At 30.7% G+C, this 22,869-nt stretch overlaps 2 protein-coding genes across 2 annotated transcripts in view; both read left to right on the top strand.

Moving 5' to 3' along the window:
* Positions 1 to 12,105: 12,105 nt before the first annotated feature.
* On the top strand, positions 12,106 to 15,924 carry LOC147808704 (uncharacterized). Its single transcript, XM_087162697.1, has 2 exons — positions 12,106 to 12,415; positions 12,650 to 15,924. The coding sequence occupies exons 1-2, from the start codon at positions 12,106 to 12,108 to the stop codon at positions 15,922 to 15,924; spliced, it is 3,585 nt and encodes a 1,194-aa protein (XP_087018823.1).
* Positions 15,925 to 16,930: 1,006 nt separating this feature from the next.
* LOC107445007 (protein toll) overlaps positions 16,931 to 22,869 on the top strand; it is a 33,335-nt gene continuing 27,396 nt past the window's right edge. Inside the window, exon 1 of the mRNA XM_087162696.1 lies at positions 16,931 to 17,594. Coding sequence (XP_087018822.1) covers positions 16,931 to 17,594 — 664 coding nt within the window. The remainder of the gene's footprint in view (positions 17,595 to 22,869) is intronic.

The raw sequence follows: 22,869 nt of genomic DNA, 5'->3' as shown, positions 1-22,869 counted from the left end.
GTTCTTTAATTTATAAAATCGATATAAATCGTAATTTAAATTATTGATAAATTTTGAAAATATGAGTAGAAAAAAAACTCTACAAACGACTTTTTTTTTTACATTTTATATTTTATAGTAGTACAAATATAATTCCAATAATCGAACAGATTCTTTTAGAAATTATTAATTGTTTTTATATAATTAAAAAACACCAAAATTTATTTTTGCTTGTAATTAAATCATGATATATACAATATATATATATATATATATATATATATATATATATATATATATATATATATATATATATATATATATATATATATATATATATATATATATATATATATATATATATATATATATATATATATATATATATATATATATATATATATGCATAAATAAATACAAGAAAACACGAAGAAAGTTAAGAAAAACAATAAGTTTCATTTATTGCGCTTAAGCTGCAAGTAAACAGAACTCATTAGATAAGTTCAAAATGAAGAATAAAACAAAGAAAAATTATAGACATATGAAAAAAAGGGGAGGGGGAATATTAAGAAAAAAATAACAAACAACAGTTTATATATATAAACTGTTGTTGATAACAACAGTTTATATATATAAACTGTTGTTTGTTATTTTTTACTTAATATTCCCCCCCCCCCTTTTTTTTTCCATATGTCTATAATTTTTCTTTGTTTTATTCTCCATTTTGAACTTATATATATATATATATATATATATATATATATATATATATATATATATATATATATATATATATATATATATATATATATAATAAATAAATAAATAAATACAAGAAAACACGAATTATTCATCTCTCTTAGCTAACTTATTTTTGCATTATTATGAAAAAAATTATACTCTGGATATATTGATAATTTAATTATCTTTAATTTCCAAGATTTTACTATTTTAATAAATGATATATACCCTGAGGAATTAATCTTACTTCGTAATCATGATGATAATATTATTTTCAATTTTTTTTGGATTTGGGTATTATAAAAGTTGAAAATATTGTTGAAATTTGTTGAAATTTCACAATTGTTGAAATAAAGTTGAAATTTGTTGATTTATACGATAAAAAAATTATTTTAATTTTAATATTAATAAATTAATTACTTGGAATTCCAATGTTTCTAGGAGCATCTATTTAAATACCACTTTTAATGAAATGAACAGAATTAAAAGAATATGTAGTAATATTTATTTATCCAAAAAACAAATCGATAAACTTTTTCAAAATTTGATAAAAAACAATGGATACTCAACTAAAGTAATAAAATTTTATATAAAATCATTGAATTAATCGTATATTTTTGTGGATATATTTACTAAAATTTTTTTGTTGTTAATTTATATAATTTTCCCACGTGCAAATCCATTTCCGGTAAATCCATTGCAAAAATTATTTACTAAATAATTTCTTTGTTAATTTGTATAATTTTTCCATGTGCAAATCCATTTCGGGCAAATCGGTGGTTAAAATTATTTACTAAAAAATTCCTTAATAAATAATTTCCTTTGTTAATCTATAAAATTTTTCCATGTGCAAATCCATTTCGGGCAAATCCGTGGATAAAGTTATCTACTAAAAATTTTTTCCTTGTTAATTTTTCCATGTGCAAATCCATTTCGGGCAAATCCGTGTTAAAATTATCTATTAAAATTTTTTTTCTTTGATAATTTATATAATTTTTCCATGTCCTAGTCCATGTCGTGCAAATCCGTGGCTAAAATTATTTGTCAAAGAGGGAATTTATGTTTCTCTTTTCTATTTTATATTTTTTCTTAAATAAAGATCTATATTCTAAAGCAATTTATGGTCAATTTTTAAAATTATCCAGTATAATATTGCCTTGCGCACATCCATTTCGGGCCCATCCTTGGTAACTAACAAATCAATGCACAGAATAACAAATCACTTCAGCAGTGCAGTAAGAATGACACTTTAAAAGCCTCTATTTACACTCAATTTGCGCTTTTGTTTTCATATTTTGTAATCTGGCAATCTTTCAGCGAAAACACTTTTAAATCATTCTTGAAAAATTTCCCGTCCATGTAAGTTGATCTGATTTCGCTACTCGCGTTATAGCCCATTTTTTATACTGTTTTATCTTTTTATTTCATTTTCTGTTTTTACAAGTTATTTTTACTTATTTTTACTTTTTGTGTTCTATTTTATTTATTGTAATTTTTGTAAAAATTTTTTTGAGTGCTCCTCACGCTATTGTATTAATATATTTTGCTTTGACTTTATTGAAACAATATCAGAAAGCACTCTGTTTTGCGGATATAATCGTGTGGGCTGATGAAAAGATTATATCTTTTTTTCCGGTTTTTTTTAAATAAATTTTATTTTATTTTCTTTCTTTCTTTTTATTTTTTTAAGCTGTTGTTTGTTATTTTTTTACTTATTATTTCCTCCCCCTTTTTTCATATGTTTATTATTTTTCTTTGTTTTATCTTCTTTTTGAACTTATATATATATATATATATATATATATATATATATATATATATATATATATATATATATATATATATATATATATGTGTGTGTAATACAAAAATTATAAATACTTTTGTATTAATAAAAGCATTAAAACTCTTTCGTTTTCATATAATATCTTTGGTAAAGGATAAGGGTAGAAATTCTATTTTGGGACTTCAAGGCTAAAAACATGGCAATGAATAATAATTAGATTTATATTTCAAAAGAGAAGTTATTTTAAGATATTTCACTTCCATATAAGGAAAAATTAAACGGATTTCTATGAGTAATAAATAATTTTGATGAGGCGTAAGAATACACAGAAAAGGCAATATGACTGGCCTCTTCACGCATTTTAATTATCGTATAAAATTGAGGAGCAATAGTTTTTGCGTGGCTTTTTGCGTGGCTAATGTTCTCTTACTTTGAATGACATAATTTGAATAAAATTAACATTAATGATAACTGTTTTCATTTTTCAAGAAAAATACAAATTGTTATCAAATTTATTCGTACCAATTTATTATTGAATTAGTAAATTTTCGCAATCTAACATACAAGCAAGCAATTAAATACACTGCCTTGCAAATAAGTCAAGAGTTCATAGATGGTCACAGTGCCATTAATGCTTAAACCTAAAAATTGTATCATAAAATTTTTAAGACTTGAAAAAAAAATTAAACAGCACATGTTTACCTGAAATATTATTTCACTAAAATGTTTAATAAAATGTGGAAAATTGAAGCTATAAAACTTAAAATATCAATCAAGAAATAAAAACTCGGAAACTATAACTTACCCTACAAAAGCCCCAAGGGAAGTGTATTTTCGGGAAGTGTAAAATAAGTTCTCGTTATCAGAGATGGCAACTTGCTCCCTTTTGTGGAAATTTTTTTCTATTGGTAGCTTCGCTTATGTTTAATCCATGGTTTTTGTTTAAGGAAATTTTATTGTGAATTATTTTGTCCACCACTGCAGATAAGTAATTTAAACAAATGTTCAAAAAAAGTATAGTCATTCTTCATTTTTTTATTCCCCAGAAATATTGTTTAAGCAAATGACTACTACCACCTCTTCCATTCTCTCACCATTATCTGCATTTAATGCTAAATTCCATTCGCCCACGGTCATACATTCATATGTCTCAGTCCAAGTTCATATCTTTCTCTGTGGAGCTAATCAAGTGTTAGAAAAAATAAACATAATTTTACAAACTTCGTTCTTACTTTCCTACTTTTCTTAATATAATGATAAGCTTCAATTTCTCCTTCATTCTCGGTGTCGAGTTATGAATCATTTTAACGAAAAGAAAAAGAAAAAAAAAAGAATAATTTTTCCTATCAACTATTATCTGATGTTGTGGCTGTCAAGATATATTTTGGATTAATTAGAACTTTATTCAGCTACGTATCCTTTAATTTTTTTAAAAACATTTAATTCTTTGATTTTTAGTGATTAATAAGAAAAAGAAAGTGAAGTGCGCGAATGATTTTTTTTTCTCTCTTCGCCAAATATTGAAGGAGAAAAAGTGATATATAAATTATTTTTTTTTCTTCTTTCTCAAAATTTGTGATACTATTATGATTACATATTTTAGTGATCAAAAAATTTCTTTTTATTCTGAATAATTGAGTATATTATTAATGTTGGATTGCATTTCTTATATTTATATTCGTTTTATTTTTAAATTATGATATATATTTTTTTTCTTCTCTTCAACGTAATTGATGAAGGTCGACGTTGGAGAGTAGGGTGTCTATATTTTATTGAAATTAGATATGAGTAATGATAAAACTTTTTATTATGAATAATTGAATAGAATGTTTTTAAGAGTTAGATTGCATTTCTTGTGTTTATATTGCTTTTTTTTTTAAAATATGATATCTTGTTTCTATAGTGCATTTAAAATGTTTTTGAAGGAAATAAATGCGGTTCAAACGTCAATTAAATTAGTAACGGCAAACAAAATTAAGTTTTTTTTTAAACTTTTGTTTCCTAATGATTTATCACGATTAAACCGAAATAAAAAAAAAACTTTAAGGAAATTTGTAAAAATTTTGCTTTTTCGGACTTGGTCAAAACTAAATATTCCTATTAAAAAATGTGAAAACTTATATGTTACCTAAACAAAAGGACAGTTAACACTTAACAAAATTTGTGAGTCTCCCTTATTACGATAGGCGAAATTTTTAACTCAGTTAAGTTTTGTTCTTGATACTGATTTACCATATGCTTTAGTAGGGTTGTAGACTTGCAAAGATTTTTGTTTGTTTATTGATTGTGTCGGGCCAGTTGTTACTTAATTTGGTAAGAGATTGATCACCTCTGCTAATTCAAACAATGACAACTTATCTTTGCATATTAGACAGCAAACTTCAAAAAATGTTAAGGTTAAAAATTGTGGAAGAAAAAAAAAAGAGTTTGATGTTTCAATAAAAGTAAACATCGAAAAAAAAAAGGTGAAGGGTAACAAAAAGAAAAGAAAAAAATAGGAAAAAGAAAGAATGACCAAGAAACTGATTATGAATTAAATAGAAATAAAAATGTAAGAAAACAAAATTTTGAAATAGTACATGTATCAAAGCTTAGGAAATATCACAGCCCACTAATGTTAAAATTAAATCATGAATAATGTCCAAAATAATTTTTTTTACTTTCTTCAAGGGAAGAAGTAATCCCTATATTTTTGAGAGATCCGAATCGAGTGTGGAGATGTTTGGCGAGGAAACTTGAAAAAAAAATTTCTCAACACAGTGAGAAAAAATTTTCTAAACTATTTTTGTATTGTCCAGTCTGGATCTCTCAATTTCAATGTGCTTCATGAAATTCTGTTTTCCTCCATTTCAACGGGGAATACAGAATTTCATCTAGTAAATAACCCCATTAACCATACAGAATCTTAAACTCTGATTAAATGACATTTGTTGTCCAGTTCGTTTTGCATAAAAATTTTGTATATTTTTGTGTGGAAAATTTTTTGAAAAGTTTAATAGAAAAGTTTATGTTTAATTTTTCTTTCTGTTTAGTTCACTAAACAGATAAATTTTATTATTATGTTTTTATTGTTGTTACTGTAAATAATTTTTTTCCACATGTTGAAAAAAGGTTATTTGTAACAAAGAGGAGTCATACCAACATAAAGTTTATATATTCATAGTATTCTAAAATTTTTATTTTGGCTTACCAAAATTTTTTTTTTGGGGGGGGGGCATGTAATACAAAAATTATAAGGCTAAAAACATGCCAATGAATAATAATTAGATTTATATTTCAAAAGAGAAGTTATTTTAAGATCTTTCACTTCCATATAGGGAAAGATTAAACTAGTTTCTATGAGTAATAAATAATTTTGATGAGGCGTAAGAATACACAGAAAAGGCAATATGACTGACCTCTTCACGCATTTTAATTATCGTATAAAATTGAGGAGCAATAGTTTTTGCGTGGCTTTTTGGTGTATAATGTTTACCAACTAAACTCCGTCGGATCTGACTAAAAATCTGTCTCCTCCCTCTCCGGCTGGAGAGGGGTGAAACTGCTATTTCACCATCGTTTAGTAAAATAAAATATTATGCCGAAACTGGACTCCTTAATCATGCTGCTTTGATTACTAATTAACTAAAAAATAGCGGTGTGGTTCCACCGTTATTACATATATATATATATATATATATATATATATATATATATATATATATATATATATATATATATATATATATATATATATATATATATATATATATATATATATATATATATATATATATATATCTGATATGCGGTGTATCCACACCGATATTTTTTAGTATTTAAGTTAAAAAGCAGAATTAAAGAGTCCAGTTGCGCATTATCTGTTTATTTATAAGCTATTGTTTATTAATACCTCGACCCGCCCTATTCAGGGCACACGAGAGTAGAACAAACATTCTACAGACAAAACATACATAAAACATACATAAAACACATAAAATTACAACAAGAATATATGACTTATACAGAGAACAGAAAAAGAAGCTGAAAACAACGTCGAAATTTTTAAGGTAAGAATAAAAATTATGAAACTAAAAAGCATTGAAACACTTAAAAAAAACAAAAGGGAAATTTAGAAAAGAAAAATTCTAGACTATAATAGAGAATTATTATTCTTTTTTTTTTTTTTTGAAAAATAAAAAAGAAAGTATTTTTTTTTTTTTTTTACATATAATTTTTCGAATATGAAATTTATCAAAAGCCTAAAATTGAATGCAAATTAAGAAAGTCTATTAGTTTAAAAAGGGATGGAAAGAAATATTTTACTAAGTTAGAGAAATTATAATAATTATCATTTATTTATTTTTCTTTTTTAATGAAGGAGTAAGAGCAAATAAGTTTATTTTTTTCTTTTGAAAAAGAAGGAAGTGTCAAAAGAAAAGAAAAAAAGAAAAACAGTAAAAAGAAAATTAAAGAAAAAGAAAGAGAAAAAGGAAATTAAATCTAAAATTATTATTATTAGTTATTTTTTCTTTCTTCATTAGAAAATTTTGGAAAAGAATGCTTAAATGCATAAATAAAGAGCAAGCGAACCTATGGAACGAATTGTTAAATTCGATGTTGAACCAAATTTTTAGATAGAAGTTTTTAGTGGAGACATTAAAATAGAATTAAACAAATGGTTTGACCTGGGAAAGGAAAGTGTTAAAAACTTTTTTCCATCATTTAAATTGGAATTTACAGAGTCAATTATGATCTGGGAAGATTGAATCTAAGTTCTTTTAGTCTAAGTAGATATGTTGGGCATAAAGCTTCGGATGCTTTGTGGTTGGTGTTGAAATTAGCCTCTGGGTGATCTTGATTGTAGTATAGGCAGTTGACACATTGTATTTGATTTGAATGACAATCGGAGGTTGCATGTTCTTCACCACAGTTTTCACAATAAGAGGAGTTGGCGCTACAGTTGTTTTGGTGATGACCAGGTTCTTGACAATTCCGGCATCTGATAAGGACTAATCTCTTTTTAATAAAGCATCTCGTGAAACCGACAAAGATGTAGTTGAGCTGTAACAGTCTGTTTGCCAGGAGATGTGAACATTTGAATGTGACATGGTGCTTGAGAGGATATCTTTTGTGTGGCATGGAGGTTTTGTTGACTTCCACTCTGTCCCTGTCGTTAACGAAATCACCGTTAGTTTTCACAAAATCGAGAATTTCATCGGGGGAGTAAGCAATTGGAACATTCAGCAGAATAAGAGATCTAAGTTTTGTTTGTTTATCGCTGAGATTGATACCAGAACTGAGAAGTTTTTCTTTAAGACAATTCTTATGTTCGTTGCTATGGAATTTGACCTCGATGAAATTATTATTTTTGTAAATTTTCTTGACCAATGGCTTGGCAACGTGTTTTTGGATATCTTCAAGTAAACCGTCTGTTGTCTGATTCTCATTAGGTTTTATGATGATAGGTGTGGGAGGTTTGGCTTTTTGGAGCATCTCACTGTAAGTATAATCTTTCGATGGTTCGGCAACATGTCCCTTGATTATGTCTAATTTTTCAGACACCACGTTGATATGATGTTCAATGGATGTGAGTTTGTCATCTTGGCTCGTGGAGTTTGGGTTTTGATGTTTGTGAAAGTCTTTGATTTTAAGCAGGGCCTCTTTGCAAGCTTGTCTCTGGGAGATAGGAAGTTTAAATTTTCCACCCGATTTGTAGTCGATGTTTGTGGCTAGGATGGCAAGCAGATTGTCCAATTCATCAGAGGAGTCTAAGGCCGGCCTTTCTGAGACATCCTTCTTCTCAATGACGATTGAGTTAGATGGGGATAATGTTACACTGGTGGATTCCAAATTGTTGTTGTTGAGAGTTCCATCACAGGTTGATGTGTTGATAGGTGGTGATTTCTGTAGCAGACATGGACTCGGTACTCTAATCAATTGAGGCTGTTGGGATGGATGTCGAGGCTCACTAGAGAAGGTTGGACTTAGGCGGACAGTACGCTTAAAAGGAGATTCGAATGATCTGTGTGAAGATGGTAGGTAGCTGTTGCTGCGTTCAAGAGATATGTCTCGAGGTGGCCTGGATAAACCATTTTTGCTTCCGTGAGTCTGTTTGAGGGTCTTATCACTTCCACTATTCGAACTCATCATAATAAATTCAAGGAAAGAAGCAAGAGGAAACAGAAATTAAAAGGGGATGAATTAAGGGAAAAATAAAACAATGGAAAGAAAAGGCAACTGTGAGTCTTTTCCGAGCCCCCAATAGACCCCTTTGAAAATGATGAATTATCAAATGAGTGAGAGAAATCCAATACTCCAATGTTGCTAATGATGATTGCTGATGCCACCATCAGTTGAAAAAAAAAGATTATTTGAATTAAATTCAGAACAACGGATATTATTTAGAGCAATCCGAATAAAATTAAGAAAGCTTGTGAATGCCCTAATCTATGTGGGAGAAGAAACTGTTATAAACAGATCATAGTTGATGTTGGAATTGTTTGGTAACTTCAAAAAGACTTAAAACTGAAATTGAAGGGGGAAAAGAAATGTAAAAGATTTTTGATGATTAGAACCACCAATTCTTATGATAGGAACAATGTGGTGATGATAATGGAATTGATGATCCAAATCCATTAGACTGATATTTGATAGTAACCCCTACGTATGTGGGAGAAAAAATTGGGTTGATTTTCAGAAGATAATTGGCTAGAACATGGCAAAGGTTTAAAAAAAAAAAAAAAAAACAGAATAAATTAAATTTGTACCAACCTATGTGGGAAAAGAAAAAAGAATTAGTTTGATTGTAAAAAGTTAAAGTCCTGAAAAACTAACATAACAGAGTAAAAGTAGACTTAAATGTAGAATTTTGTTGCATCCGCAAATTATGTTGGGAAAATATTATTATTATAATTATTTAGGCAATCTTGACGATGGGCATAAAATTTTATGTGAAGTTGATCTACTGTGATAAAACAAACATAAGGTTAAAATTTTGCACTATCCTCAACCTATGTGGGAAACCAAGACTTATCTAAAATTTGGCGATTAGTTGTGGAAGGTGTTGGTGATAGAAAGTAACAGCAAGAAACATTGTATAGGAGAAATTAACAAATGACCCCAACAAATGTGGGATAAAAAGAATGATACTAAAGCAGGATTTTGAGCAACTGATGGTGACAATCAGACAAAATCTGAATTGTAAGAATTGAAATTTATGCTAGAAAGAGAAATTTAATACAATGGAACTTTAGAAAATTAATCCCAACAGGTGTGGGGGAAAAAAAAAGAAAACAATTTATTTTGAGGTTGAGTTGTGTGAAGTATACAGAAAATAAGATTACTAAAAGATTAAACTAATAAATGCAAATCCTTATTCCATAACATATGATTTATGGCATAAATATACATTAAAAATGAAATAGGTTAAATTTGACTGGCACTAAGCCAGGGATAATGAATTTGAAAATTTTAATATCAAGTGGTAAAATAGGCAGTCGCTATGCTAACACAAGTGAATTTAAGCTATTATTAGGAATGTTAGCGATAGCAGTATATGATTTGACCAGGGATTGTGCTGTTGGAAAGATATATTAACGTAAACAATAATTACAGAGCTACCCGTACAGTGATTGAGATAATTAAAGGCCCTAAGCTATGTGGATATAAACACCTCAATATTTTACAAACGTATGTGGAAACTGGAACAGGGAAAGCTTACATATGAACAAATATTAAAGATCAAGCAAGTAACGCGAAGCAAAATAAAGGTAAAAAACCCTAAATGTCGAATAATTAAAGATAACATTGTACTAAGCTAAGTAGAAAAGATAATAAACGGAGACACTGTAAATGAACATTTTAATAACAAGCCTGTATGAAATTATGCATAAGAGATAATGAAGCCCTAACATGTGTTAAATAAGTGGAAAAAGCATTGAATTAACCAAAAACAATATTAAATGAGATTGTAAACACTGACTTTGGTATTGATATATGTCAACATTAAACTATGAAGAAAAGTAACCATTAGATAAAATAATATTTAGGAAGAGATTGGTCAGGCGTGATGAGAAGAACTTAACTGTATTTTTCTTCATATGGTTTGTTTTGATTTTGTTATGGAGAATAGAACACCATCTACGATGGGAAAGTGATGTTACTTTAAAAATTTATATAAAATCACAGGGTGGGAATAAAATTAAAAGATAGATATCACTTATTCGCAAACATTTGGGAGAAAAACATATTAAAAATTTGGGTAAAAATATTAGCGAAAATATATTGATTTTAGTGTACTAAGACAGCGTTTAAAAAGTGACGATCTTTAACATAGCGAAAGCCTATACCCAAGTTACATATTTTAAAAAGATAACTATAGAAAAAGTACCAGACCACCGGGAAATAAAAAATTTACAATAAACAAAATAAATTTAGAAAGGTAATCGCATGGGCAATTGCAAAGAAATAATTTAAATTAGAATTGAAAAGGAAACAGTATAAATTTGAGAAGTCAAATTTTGCGATATATACCACTTGCAGTGGATGACATGTTAAAATGGCGATCTGGCATCTAAGCCTAGATCAATGGAACATCGGATTTCAAACACTCAATTAAGGAGAAATAGGACAACCAGAGGCCGGAAAAGACTCACCAGAGATGCCTTGTTGGATTACATATTGTAATTAATTAACTTTGAGGAGGAAAAATGGATGTTCAATTCTTTTAGAAGAGATTATTTGGGACTCCAAAGAAGACGTTGTTACAAAGGTGGGGATCTAGTTCCTCCTCTTATTTATAAGCTATGGTGAAAGCATACACATTTTTACCTCCTCCCGCTGGCGATGGGTGGAGACCTATGTCCCGTCTAAGCAGACGGATTTTAGTTAAAGCATGATAAACAACAAAAAGTCACGCAGAAACTTGTGCTCTGCGTTTTATAGGATGATTAAACAGTGTAAAAAGGTTTCAGTCATATGCCTTTTCTGTATTCTTACGCCTCATCAAATTTATTTATTACTCAAAGCAAATCGTTTAATCTTTCCTTATATGGAAGTGAAAGATCTTAAAATAACTTCTCTTTTGAAGTATTAATCTAATTATTATTCATTGGCATGTTTTTAGCCTTGAAGTCCCAAAATAGAATTTCTACCCTTATCCTTTACTAAAGATATTTAATGAAAAGGAATGAAGTTTTAATGCTTTTATTAATACAAAAGTATTTAATTTTTGTATTACATCCCCCCCAAAAAAAATTTTTGGTAAGCCAAAAAAAAACTTTAGAATACTATGAATACATAAACTTTGTTCCAGACGCAACTGCGTGAACGCAGATGCGGTGATTATTTATTATATTATTTATTTTATATATTTCTTACATTATTCTTTTGTTGGCAACATGTATATATTCTTTGTGTACTTTTGTGATAGTAAAAAGAGTTTGTTCTATGAGATATTTGTTTCAGTGTTGATTGTAATTAGAAACATTTACGTTTACAACCAACACATTTTGGTGCCGAAACAACTCGGTTTAAAATTAAATACGAATCAGATGAATAGTTTACGCAGTCACTCTTTTAAAAACTAGCGAAACGTCAAACATCAGTATTGCTCAATGATGGAGAAACCAAACGATAAAGAACTTGGCGATAGTCTGGCACTTTTGAAAAGAAAAAGAAGAACAGTGCGAGGTAATGTTACTCGATTTATTACGCAATTAAATTCCGATCTTTCTGCAACCTCTGACACTTTAAATGAAAAGGTCGAATATATTAGTCATCGGCTTTCCGATTGCTTGTTAGAAATGAAGAAATTGGATAATGACATTCATAGTTTATTAACAGATGGTGATTATGACAATGACATTATTCAATGTGAAGAATACGTGGATAATGCCGAACTCGCTATCTTTAAAGCAAAAAAATTTGGTAGTAGAAATAATTTTGAATTTAATACGTTCCAATCGCCAGAAGTAACCGTTTCTCAAATACCTGTTACACAAGTACCCGTTTCTCAATCTCACACAGTGAAACTTCCTACTATTAAACTGGATACTTTTCGAGGTAATATTGAATAATGGCAGTGTTTCTGGGAACAATTTAAATCTTCTATTGACAATAATAATAGTCTATCATTAATTGATAAACATGTGTTTTTGCGAGGATATTTAGAAGATGAACCTAGACGTTTAGTCGACGGAATCAGTGTTAGTGCCAGCACATATGAAACTACGAAAGCTCTTCTTCAAAATCGATATGGCGACAAAAACAGAATAATTCAAGCCCATTTAGACTTTTTGGAAAATATTTCGCCAATACGTAATCCCACTCCTATTGCATTAAATGAAGTATTTATAGAATGCAACAGAAGACTAAACGCTTTAACGGCTTTAGGAGAGGATATCAACGCTTACGGGCGAGTTTTAGCTCCAAAAATTTTACGCACCTTTCCGGATGATATTTGTCGCCGATGGATCATTTACGCAAAAAGAGAGAAAATATCAGAAGGTGATATGAATAAACTAGTGCAATACTTATCTGAAGAAGTAGAAGTTGCTCTCACAACACTAAAAATTCGAGGTGAGCAAAACTTTGATTACACATTTAAGACATCTACAGCAGCCTTGCATGTGAATTCTAAAAAGATTAACCAGACTAAAAAAACATCTCCATTTTGCCCCTTCTGTGAAATTAACGGTCACTGGCCGCAAGATTGTACGAATATAACTGATATTGATACTCGAATCCAAAAATTAAAAACCTCTGGTAGATGCTTCCTGTGTACTAATCGTGGCCATAGTATAAAAAATTGCCTTCTCAAAGATAAAGCGTTCTGCATAAGATGCAAAAAGAAGCACCATGTCTCAATTTGTAGAAACAACAGTTCAAATCAACCTAGCCAATCTATTTCTACAAATAACATAGATACTCGTACAACTAATTTTACTCACTTACAGACTGCTCGAGTATATATAACTGGCCCAACTGGCATTACTAAGCTTACAAGATGCATTTTAGATTGTGGAAGTCAAACCAGTTTCATTCATTCACATCTTGTAGACTACCTAAAATTAGATGTTATTAGCTCTGATTCACTTGAAATTCATGCATTCGAATCATCATCAAATCAGGCTCAATCGAGACGAAAAGTAAGATTTAAACTATCAAGTATTTCGAATCAGTCAGAAATTTATCTACATGCATTTGAAAGTTCTAATAGATATGCAATTCATCCATCAGTTCCATTAGAGATTGCTTCTACGGCTCACAAGAAAAAATTTAAACTTGCTGATCCGAATGACACCATTCAAGAGATGCCTATAGAAGTTTTGATTGGTGCAGATTTTTACTGGACGGTGGTGAATTCTGAGATTCCTTTCAGACTTTCGGAAACAATTGTGCTCATTCCATCAATCTTTGGCTGGATTTTGTCTGGATCCAGATCTCATACATCTGTTGCTTCTTTATCGTCAGTTCATAATATTAGCATCAAATTACCATATACTTTAGATGATCAAGTTAGGAAATTCTGGGACTTAGATACTTTAGGTATTAAAGCATTGCAAGACAAAGAAATGTCCATTCGCAATTCTGAAATATTGGAAGACTTTCGCAGTTCTTATGAAGTCCTAGAAAATCGTCGCGTTGTTAGATTACCTTGGAAGAAAGACGTTACTCTTTCTTCAAATAACTATCACGTAGCATCAAAACGCTTCAATACATTGTGCAAGAAGCTCCAAACAGATCCTAGCTTAAAGGAAATGTATGTTACACTCATGGAAGATTACATAGACAAAAGGCAAGTTGAAATAGCACCGGAAAATCATGATAAAGAAGAAAAAAGCTATTACATACCCCATCATGTAGTCATTAAAGAGAAGAACGCAGAAATTAAGGGACGAATAGTGTTCGACGCCTCTTCTCACACACCAGGCCATCCATCATTAAACGATGCTCTAGAACAAGGTCCCAACTTACTTCCAGAAATTTTAGCCACCTTATTACGATTTCGTCTTCACAAACAAGCAATTATTAGCGATGGAAGTCAGGCTTTCTTACAATTAACTTTGTGGGAAAAAGACAGATGTGCTACTAAGTTTCTATGGTTCAAAACTAGGAAAAATGATGATGGGCATTTGCAGCTAGAGAATGAAATTGTGATCTATCAATTTACACGTTTACCCTTTGGATTAACCAGCAGCCCATTCCTTCTTTCAGCTACACTTGACGAATTATGCTGCATGTACTCCAACATTTATCCCACAGCAACTAAACATCTAAAAGGCAATATTTTCATGGATGATTTCGTTGTGGGAGTTGATTCAGAAATCGAAGCGAAAACCCTATTTCACGAAATGCAAGAACTCACGAGTCTTATAAGCCTTCCCTTAGCGAAATGGAGTACCAACTCACAAGTTTTGAAAAACGAATGGAAGAAAGAAAAAATAAAGTTTAAAAGTAAGACTCAAGTCTTAGGTGTTCATTGGGATACAGAAGAAGATTCGTTTCATCAAAATATTAAGGTGCATGACCACAATTTATTTAAGGAACCGATCACTAAACGCTTACTTCTGAAAACAATCTCAAAGATTTTTGATCCCTTGGGAATTTTCTCACCATCTACTGTAATAGGAAAAATTCTCTTTCAAGATACATGGCTATGCGGTATTGAATGGGACGAACTTTTACCCCCATCTATCGCATCAAGGTTTTCAAAATGGATTATAGACTTACCACATTTAAACAACATTCGAATCCCCAGATGGATTGGAATATCTTCTGCTGATGTTACCATTCACGTTTTCTGCGATGCTTCGGAACATGCTTACGGAACAGTGTTATTTGTACGATTCAAAGAAGATACTAAATTTCATGTTCGAATGGTTTGCAGTCGTAATAGACTTTCTCCTCTGAAAAGAATAACACTTCCACGCTTAGAGCTGTTAGCCGCATTATTGGGTGCTCGATTACTCCATTATTTTTGTACAGAAACTAAACTGGATAGGAACACAGCGACACTTTGGAGTGACTCAACAGTTGCCTTAAATTGGATACAAGGTGATCCAAATCGTTGGAAAACCTTTGTCTGTAACCGAACGAACGAAATTCTCAATTACACAAATCCAACACAATGGCGGCATTGCCCTGGCAATGAAAATCCTGCCGACCACTTGTCTCGTGGTGTTGCACCAACAGAGCTTAAATCATTGGATCTTTGGTGGCTAGGACCTACCTGGCTGACACAATCATCAGAGTTTTGGCCTTCAAAACAACTGAGTTACGCTAATCCAGATATTCATGCTGAACTACGTAAACCAGCTTCTCAATCTTTATTGATAACTTCTTACCAACCTCTTATTGATATATCGCGCTTCAGTTCATATATGAAACTTCTTAGAGTTACAGCATGGATATTTCGATTCTTGTATAACTGTTGATCCAAGCAACGCATTTCTATTGACCTCACATGTGATGAACTTAACACAGCAAAAAACTATTGGATTCTTACAGTGCAAAAGCAATGCTTTCCAGCAGAGCTTCACGCTTTACAAAATAATTCCCCTTTGCCAAAATCTTCAAAAATTAGCCGTTTTAACCCGTTTCTTCAAGAAAATCTCATACGATTAGGAGGTAGATTACAGTTCACATCGCTCAAAAATGAGCAAAAACACCCTTTGCTTCTTGATGGTTCTCATCCTTTTGTACATCTTTTCATATACTACACACATGTGAAGCTTCATCACTTAGGCGTTCAAATAGTACTTTCAGAGATTCGTTCCAACTTCTGGATAATACGAGGACGTGAAGCCATTAAACGAGTGCTCTATAAATGCCTACTTTCGTGTTGTTGGCGCATATTGGAGAGTAGATGCTGCTCGCCAGAGCAGGTGGTTTCCCGTCTCATGGTATCGATCATTAACAGAGATCAACTTACTTTGAAGTGGGAGATATCTCAGGGTGGCGTAGCTAAAAGACTTCTAGACATCAACTACATCATAGATACTTTTATTTAATCGTCACATTTTTAAGTGAAGTTCATGGAATACAAGATGAAGCATTACCAAGTTCAACACGTGGACTATGTCCTCCCTGTGTGCTCCAGGGAGTATAAATGTAAATTTACTTAAATATCATATTTTAGATAGTAGTAAAATTCTCGAAATAGATGACTTGCTATACGTTAAATTTATGGAGTTAAGAAAGGAATAAACTTAAGATGAATTATAACGGCGTGGAGCACACAGGAGGGGGGGGGGGAAACGCAGCTCAAAAAAAATGAAGCAGCTACACTCCTCAAAAATCCACGGGGAATACTGGTCTATCTCCAAAAGATAGCGTCCCCTCCTTAGCGGTTGCAAGAATCTCTAAAGACGAGCTATGAGTCGAGCCCTAGAGATCCTGCAAAGGCAATGAAGAGGGCGCTTCTGTTGGAGACACCCCAGTATGAAAAGTAAACATTGTGGTGATCCCATGATCACACCACGTCTACCTTGTAAACTCTCACAGGCATCTAGAAGTCAACAAATCGAAGCTCCTTTACCAAGGGACAGAATTACACCTTGCCTTCCATTTACTACTATTGGCATAGACTTCGCCGGCCCACTTTATGTTCATAACTTGAAACCTTTAAATACAGCCTATATCGCACTTTTCACTTGCTCAACTACTCGTGCCGTACATATCGAACTAGTCTCTGATCTCACTACTGACAAATTTCTCATGGCCTTAAAAAGATTTGTAGACAGAAGAGGAATTCCTCATACAATATACACTGACAACGCCACTACCTTCCATGCCACTAATAAAGAGCTATCCATTTTATGGAACAACTTAACATCGTCAAAAGTTCAGCAATATTATGCCCAGACGGGAATTAAGTGGAAATTTATTGTTGCACGAGCGGCTTGGTGGAGAGGATGGTGGGAACGTTTGATCGGACTAACAAAAGGATGTTTGCGAAAATCCCTACGTCGAACCTTGTTAGATGAAGAAGGTCTTTCTACAGCATTAGTTGGTGTTGAAGCCGCATTAAATAGTCGACAGTTAGTTTATGAACAAGGAAATGATGATCCTGAAGAAACATTAACACCATCCCATTTTCTTACCGGTAAAAGACTTACAACCATACCTTCACAACCTGCAGCATCTAATAGAAATCTCCCGACCTGTTCAACTGATCATTCCTCTTGAGGTTGATCAGGGTGGGGAGGATGTTCCAGACGCAACTGCGTGAACGCAGATGCGGTGATTATTTATTATATTATTTATTTTATATATTTCTTACATTATTCTTTTGTTGGCAACATGTATATATTCTTTGTGTACTTTTGTGATAGTAAAAAGAGTTTGTTCTATGAGATATTTGTTTCAGTGTTGATTGTAATTAGAAACATTTACGTTTACAACCAACACAAACTTAATGTTGGTATGACTGTCCTCTTTCCTACTATAAATAACCTTTTTCCAATATGTGAAAAAAATTATTTACAGCAACAACAATAAAAACATAATAATACAATTTATCTATTTAGTGAACTAAACAGAAAGAAAAATTTAAACATTTAATAGAACTATTCTAAAATAACTTTTCAAAAATTTTCACACAAAAATATACAAAATTTTTATGCAAAACGACCTGGACAACAAGTGTCATTTAATCAGAATTTACGATTCTGTATGGTTAAAAAAAAATATTCACAATTTTTATGTCAAAGAGGTGGACAACTAAGTGTCATTTAATCAGAATTTAAGATTCTGTGTGGTTAATGGGGTTTTTTACTTGATGAAATTCTGTATTCCCCGTTAAAATGGAGGAAAACAGAGTTTCATGAAGCACTGTGAAAATTGAGAGATCCAGACTGGATAAAACAAAAATAGTTTACAGTTTTTTCTCACTGTGTTGAGAAAAAAAAAGTTCATGTTACTTCGCCCTCACTCCTAACTGATGCTGAGGTAAACATCTCCACAAAACGCGATTCGGATCTCTCAAAAAAATAGGGATTACTTCTTCCCTTGAAGAAAGTAAAAAATTTTCTGTTGGCGACTATTCATGATTTAATTTTAACATTTGTGGGCTGTGATATTTCCTAAGCTTTGAAACATGTACTATTTCAAAATTTTGTTTACTCAAATTATTCTTTTTATTTATTTTGTAATTAACTTCTGAAATTTTTTGAAGAATTTTATACGGTCCACTGAAAGGAGGTGACAATTTCCTCGTATTAGGATAAGTAAATTCTTCAAACAGAACTAATTCATCATTTTTAAAGTCTATATCTAAAAATCTAGAATCATAATAAATTTTATTTCTTTCATGATATTCTCTAGTTCTTTGAATTGCTATTTTCTTAGCTTCTTCAACAGGTGGATAGACTTTTTCATTTAAGGGATTTTCGTAGGGGAGTCTATCATGCATCAGGTATGCAGGTGGAAATTTTGTTACAGAATGGGGAGTTAAGTTATAAGTATTAACTATATCTTTCAACAAAACAGGCCAGGGAGTTTTAGTAGGTTTTTCATTAATTTTACATTTTAAACGCGTAATTATTGTTTGACCAAGGCGTTCAACCTTGCCATTAGACTGCGGATGATGTGCAGTTGTCAATAATTGTTGAATTTTATTATGTTTCAAAAACTTTTTAAAATGAGAAGAAGTAAAAGCAGCGTTTCGATCACTTAACAAGGATTTAGGGATTTGATTTTGAAAAATTTGATGCAAAAAATTTGTATAAGTTTCTGAGCTAATGGATTTTGATGCAAAAGCCCAAATGTAGCGTGTAAGGTGGTCAATAATTAAAGTTAAATATTTTTTTGTTGAATTATAGTAATTCAATCCACCAACACTATCTATTGCTAGTAAGTCAAAAGACTGATTAACAGGTGGTAAGGATTGTAATAATCCAAATCTTTTTTGTCGCGGTTTTTTATTTAATTGGCACGTATGACAATGTTTACAAAATTTTGTTATATCTGAAGTTATGTTGTTCCAATAATAAACAGGGGTTATTAAGTTAATCATTTTCTGTACTCCTGGGTGATTAAACTTATCATGAGCATTTTGCAGAAGTTTTAATCTTAACGAAAATGGAACAACTATTTTAGTAAAATTTTTCTTACGTACACACAAGACATTATTGATATCAACAAATTTACCTTGTAAGTTATCTTTCCTTTGAGCATCCACTATTTCACTCAAACTCAATAAATGTGAAACATAAACATTATTATTTTTACTATTACTTTGGACAATTGAATGTGTTGCATCTCTCGAAAGCCAATCTGCTTCAAAATTAGCAGAGCCTTTTGTGTATTTAATATCATATTCATACATACTTAACAATAATGACCATCTAAAAAATCTACCTTTTAAATTTTTAACATTTTTTAGCCAAACTAAAGCAGCATGGTCAGTATGTATGGTGAATTTTTGTCCAAAGAGGTAATGATGGAATTTATTTAGAGAATCGACAATAGCAAGACATTCAAGTTCTGTAATTGCATAGTTTTTTTCATACTCCCTTAAGGAACGAGAATGAAAAGCTACAGGATGCAATACACCACATTCATCTGTCTGTTTTAGCACACATCCAATTCCAACTAATGATGCATCAACAAAAAGATGACATTCATGATTAGGGTTAAAAATTTTCAAAATTGGTTTACAAATAATAGCATTTTTTAAAAGTTCAAAAGATTGTTGACATTTTTCTGATCACACCCATTTTACATCTTTCTTTAACAAGTTATTTAAAGGATGTCGAATACTCGCATAATTATCAATAAATTTATTGTAAACATTTATTGATCCGAGAAATCTTTGTAATGATTTTACATTTTTAGGGGGCACTAATTTTTTAATAACCTCAATATTATGGTTATCGGGTGACACAATTCCATTTTTAATTTCATATCCTAAAAATTCTATTTGTTTTTGCAAAAATGAACATTTTGAAAGTTTTAATTTTAAGTTTTCCTGTTTACAAATATCAAAAATCTTTTTAAGATGGGTTAAATGTTCATCATAAGAATTAGAAAATATAATGATATCATCAAAGTAGTTTGTAGCAAATTTAATTTTATGTTTATTTAAAATTCTACGAACTGTACGTTGAAAAATGCTCGGGGCATTCTTCCAGCCAAAAGGTAATCTTAAGTATTCAAATAGACCATTGTGAGTAGCGAATTCTAATTTCTCAGTGTCATCAGGATGAATACGAACATGATGATATCCCTGTGATAAATCTATTTTAGAATAATAACTACTATTAGACAATTTTTCTATTAAAGTTTGTATTAAAGGTAGAGGTTCAGAATCTGTTTTTGTAATTTGATTTAGTTTTCTATAGTCGATACATAAACGACTCTTTTTATTTTCATCTTTTTTAAAAACTAAAGTTACTGGGGCAGCATAAGGGGATGAACTTTCTTTTATAATGTTATTTTTTTAACAATTCCTCTATTTGTAAATCAATTTCCTGTTGTTGTTTTGGGGATGTTTTGTACGGCCTTAGAGATATAGGTAAATCTGAGGTTAACCTGACTCTTTGTGGTTCCATTCTAATTTCTCCTACGTCGTGTTTGTGTTTTGCAAAAATATCATCATAACTTTCTAAAATTTCTTTTAAGTCCACATTTTCTATTTTGCTTTCCTTTTTTATTTTTTCGTCGATATTAACCTGATAATGTGTGCACCCATTACCTAGATCTATCTTCGCATCATTTGAAATTTTTGGACATTTTTTCTTTTTCCTATTTGTCCTTTTCCTTTTATTTTTGTTACCCTTTACATTATTTTTTTCAATGTTTACTTTTACTGAAACATCTTCAACTTTTATTTTTTCAACATTTTTACCCTTAACATTTTGAGAATTTTGCTGTCTAATGTGCAAAGATAAGTTGTCATTGTTAGAATTAGCAGAGGTGATCAATCTCTTACCAAATTGAGTAACAACTGGCCCGACACAATCAATAAACAAACAAAACTCTTTGCAAGCCTGCAACCCAAGTAAAGCATATGGTAAATCAGTATCAATTACAAAAAACTTAACTGACTTAACAATTTTGCCTAATTTAAGGGGAAACTCACAAATTTTGTTAAGTGTTAGTTGTCCTTTCGTTTGGGTAACCTTAAATTCCTCACATTTTTTAATAGGAATATTCAATTTTAACACCAAATCTTTTGGTATTACATTTAATGTTGACCCGGTATCAACATTCAATAATATCTCTTTTACTTTTTCATTTTTATTTTGTTTTGGACGTCCCTTTACGTATTTATTTTTCACTTTACCTCCATTTAGGTATTCATTTTCAACTTCATATCCATTACGGTACTCATTTACAGTTATATATCCGGATACTAGTAATTGCTATTGATTACTTGTCATATTTTGAACGTTCACATCAACCACATTACTAGGGTTGTTTACACACGTAGAACCCATGTGAAATTGATTCAAAAGTCCTTTCTTTGAGCAATATTTACATTGATTCAATGGGTTCTCTTGTGTAGTATGGTGTATTCTGGGTTTTGTCACATTCGGGGTTACATTTTTATTTTTAGGACAAGCCGGGGCTTTATGTCCTGGTGCATTACACTTAAAGCACTTAATGTCATATTTCGGGTTTTCTAACTTCTTAACATATGGTCCCTTATTAGCTTGAAATTTATTTTTATCTAAGTCACTTTTAATTTTTTCATAAAGTTTAAGTTTTTGTTTAAATTCAAAAAGATTACTGGCTCCATAAAGAATTGTTTTATTATTTGTTTGGTCTGGTATTCCTTGAATTATATAAGTGATTAGAGCTAAGTCATCAATATCACTTTGAGTAGCTATTTCTCTCATTTTTAGGAAATATTCTTGAAGAGTTTCATTATACCTTTGTTTTCTTTTTTGCAACATTGCATGTACTTCTGCACTATTGCAACTAAGTCCAAATTCTTCAAGCAAAAGATTTTTTAATTTTTCATACGAATTTAACTGAGTTTCACTTCTAATTAAAGTTAATGCGTTACCTTTCATGCATCTTTTTGCAAATAAAAATTTTTGCATATCAGACAATTTAAATAAATTAGCATGAGTTTCAAAATTTTCAAACCAAGAATTTATGTTATCATAGCGGTTTCCATTAAACATAGGGGTAACTGCTTCAATATCTGAAAAACTAACTACTAATTTTGTTTCATTTTCCCTATTTATATTATTACTAGAACTTTGACTATAGGATACCATATCTTCATCAACACTACTTTTTGTACATATAGAATTTAAATCAACTTGAGTAAATTTATTTACATAAGTTTTAGTTGGTAAATGTGGTTCAAAATCAGTTTGAGTTTGTTTACTTTTAAACTGAATAGCTTCCTCCTCATCTTCGGAGGG

Source organism: Parasteatoda tepidariorum, chromosome 5, assembly GCF_982258835.1.
Source record: "Parasteatoda tepidariorum strain Cologne lab strain chromosome 5, Ptep-v5.0, whole genome shotgun sequence".
Classification (NCBI taxonomy): Eukaryota; Metazoa; Arthropoda; class Arachnida; order Araneae; family Theridiidae; genus Parasteatoda; species Parasteatoda tepidariorum.
Note: the sequence above shows the minus strand (reverse complement) of the source record. Positions and strands in the feature narration are given on the sequence as shown.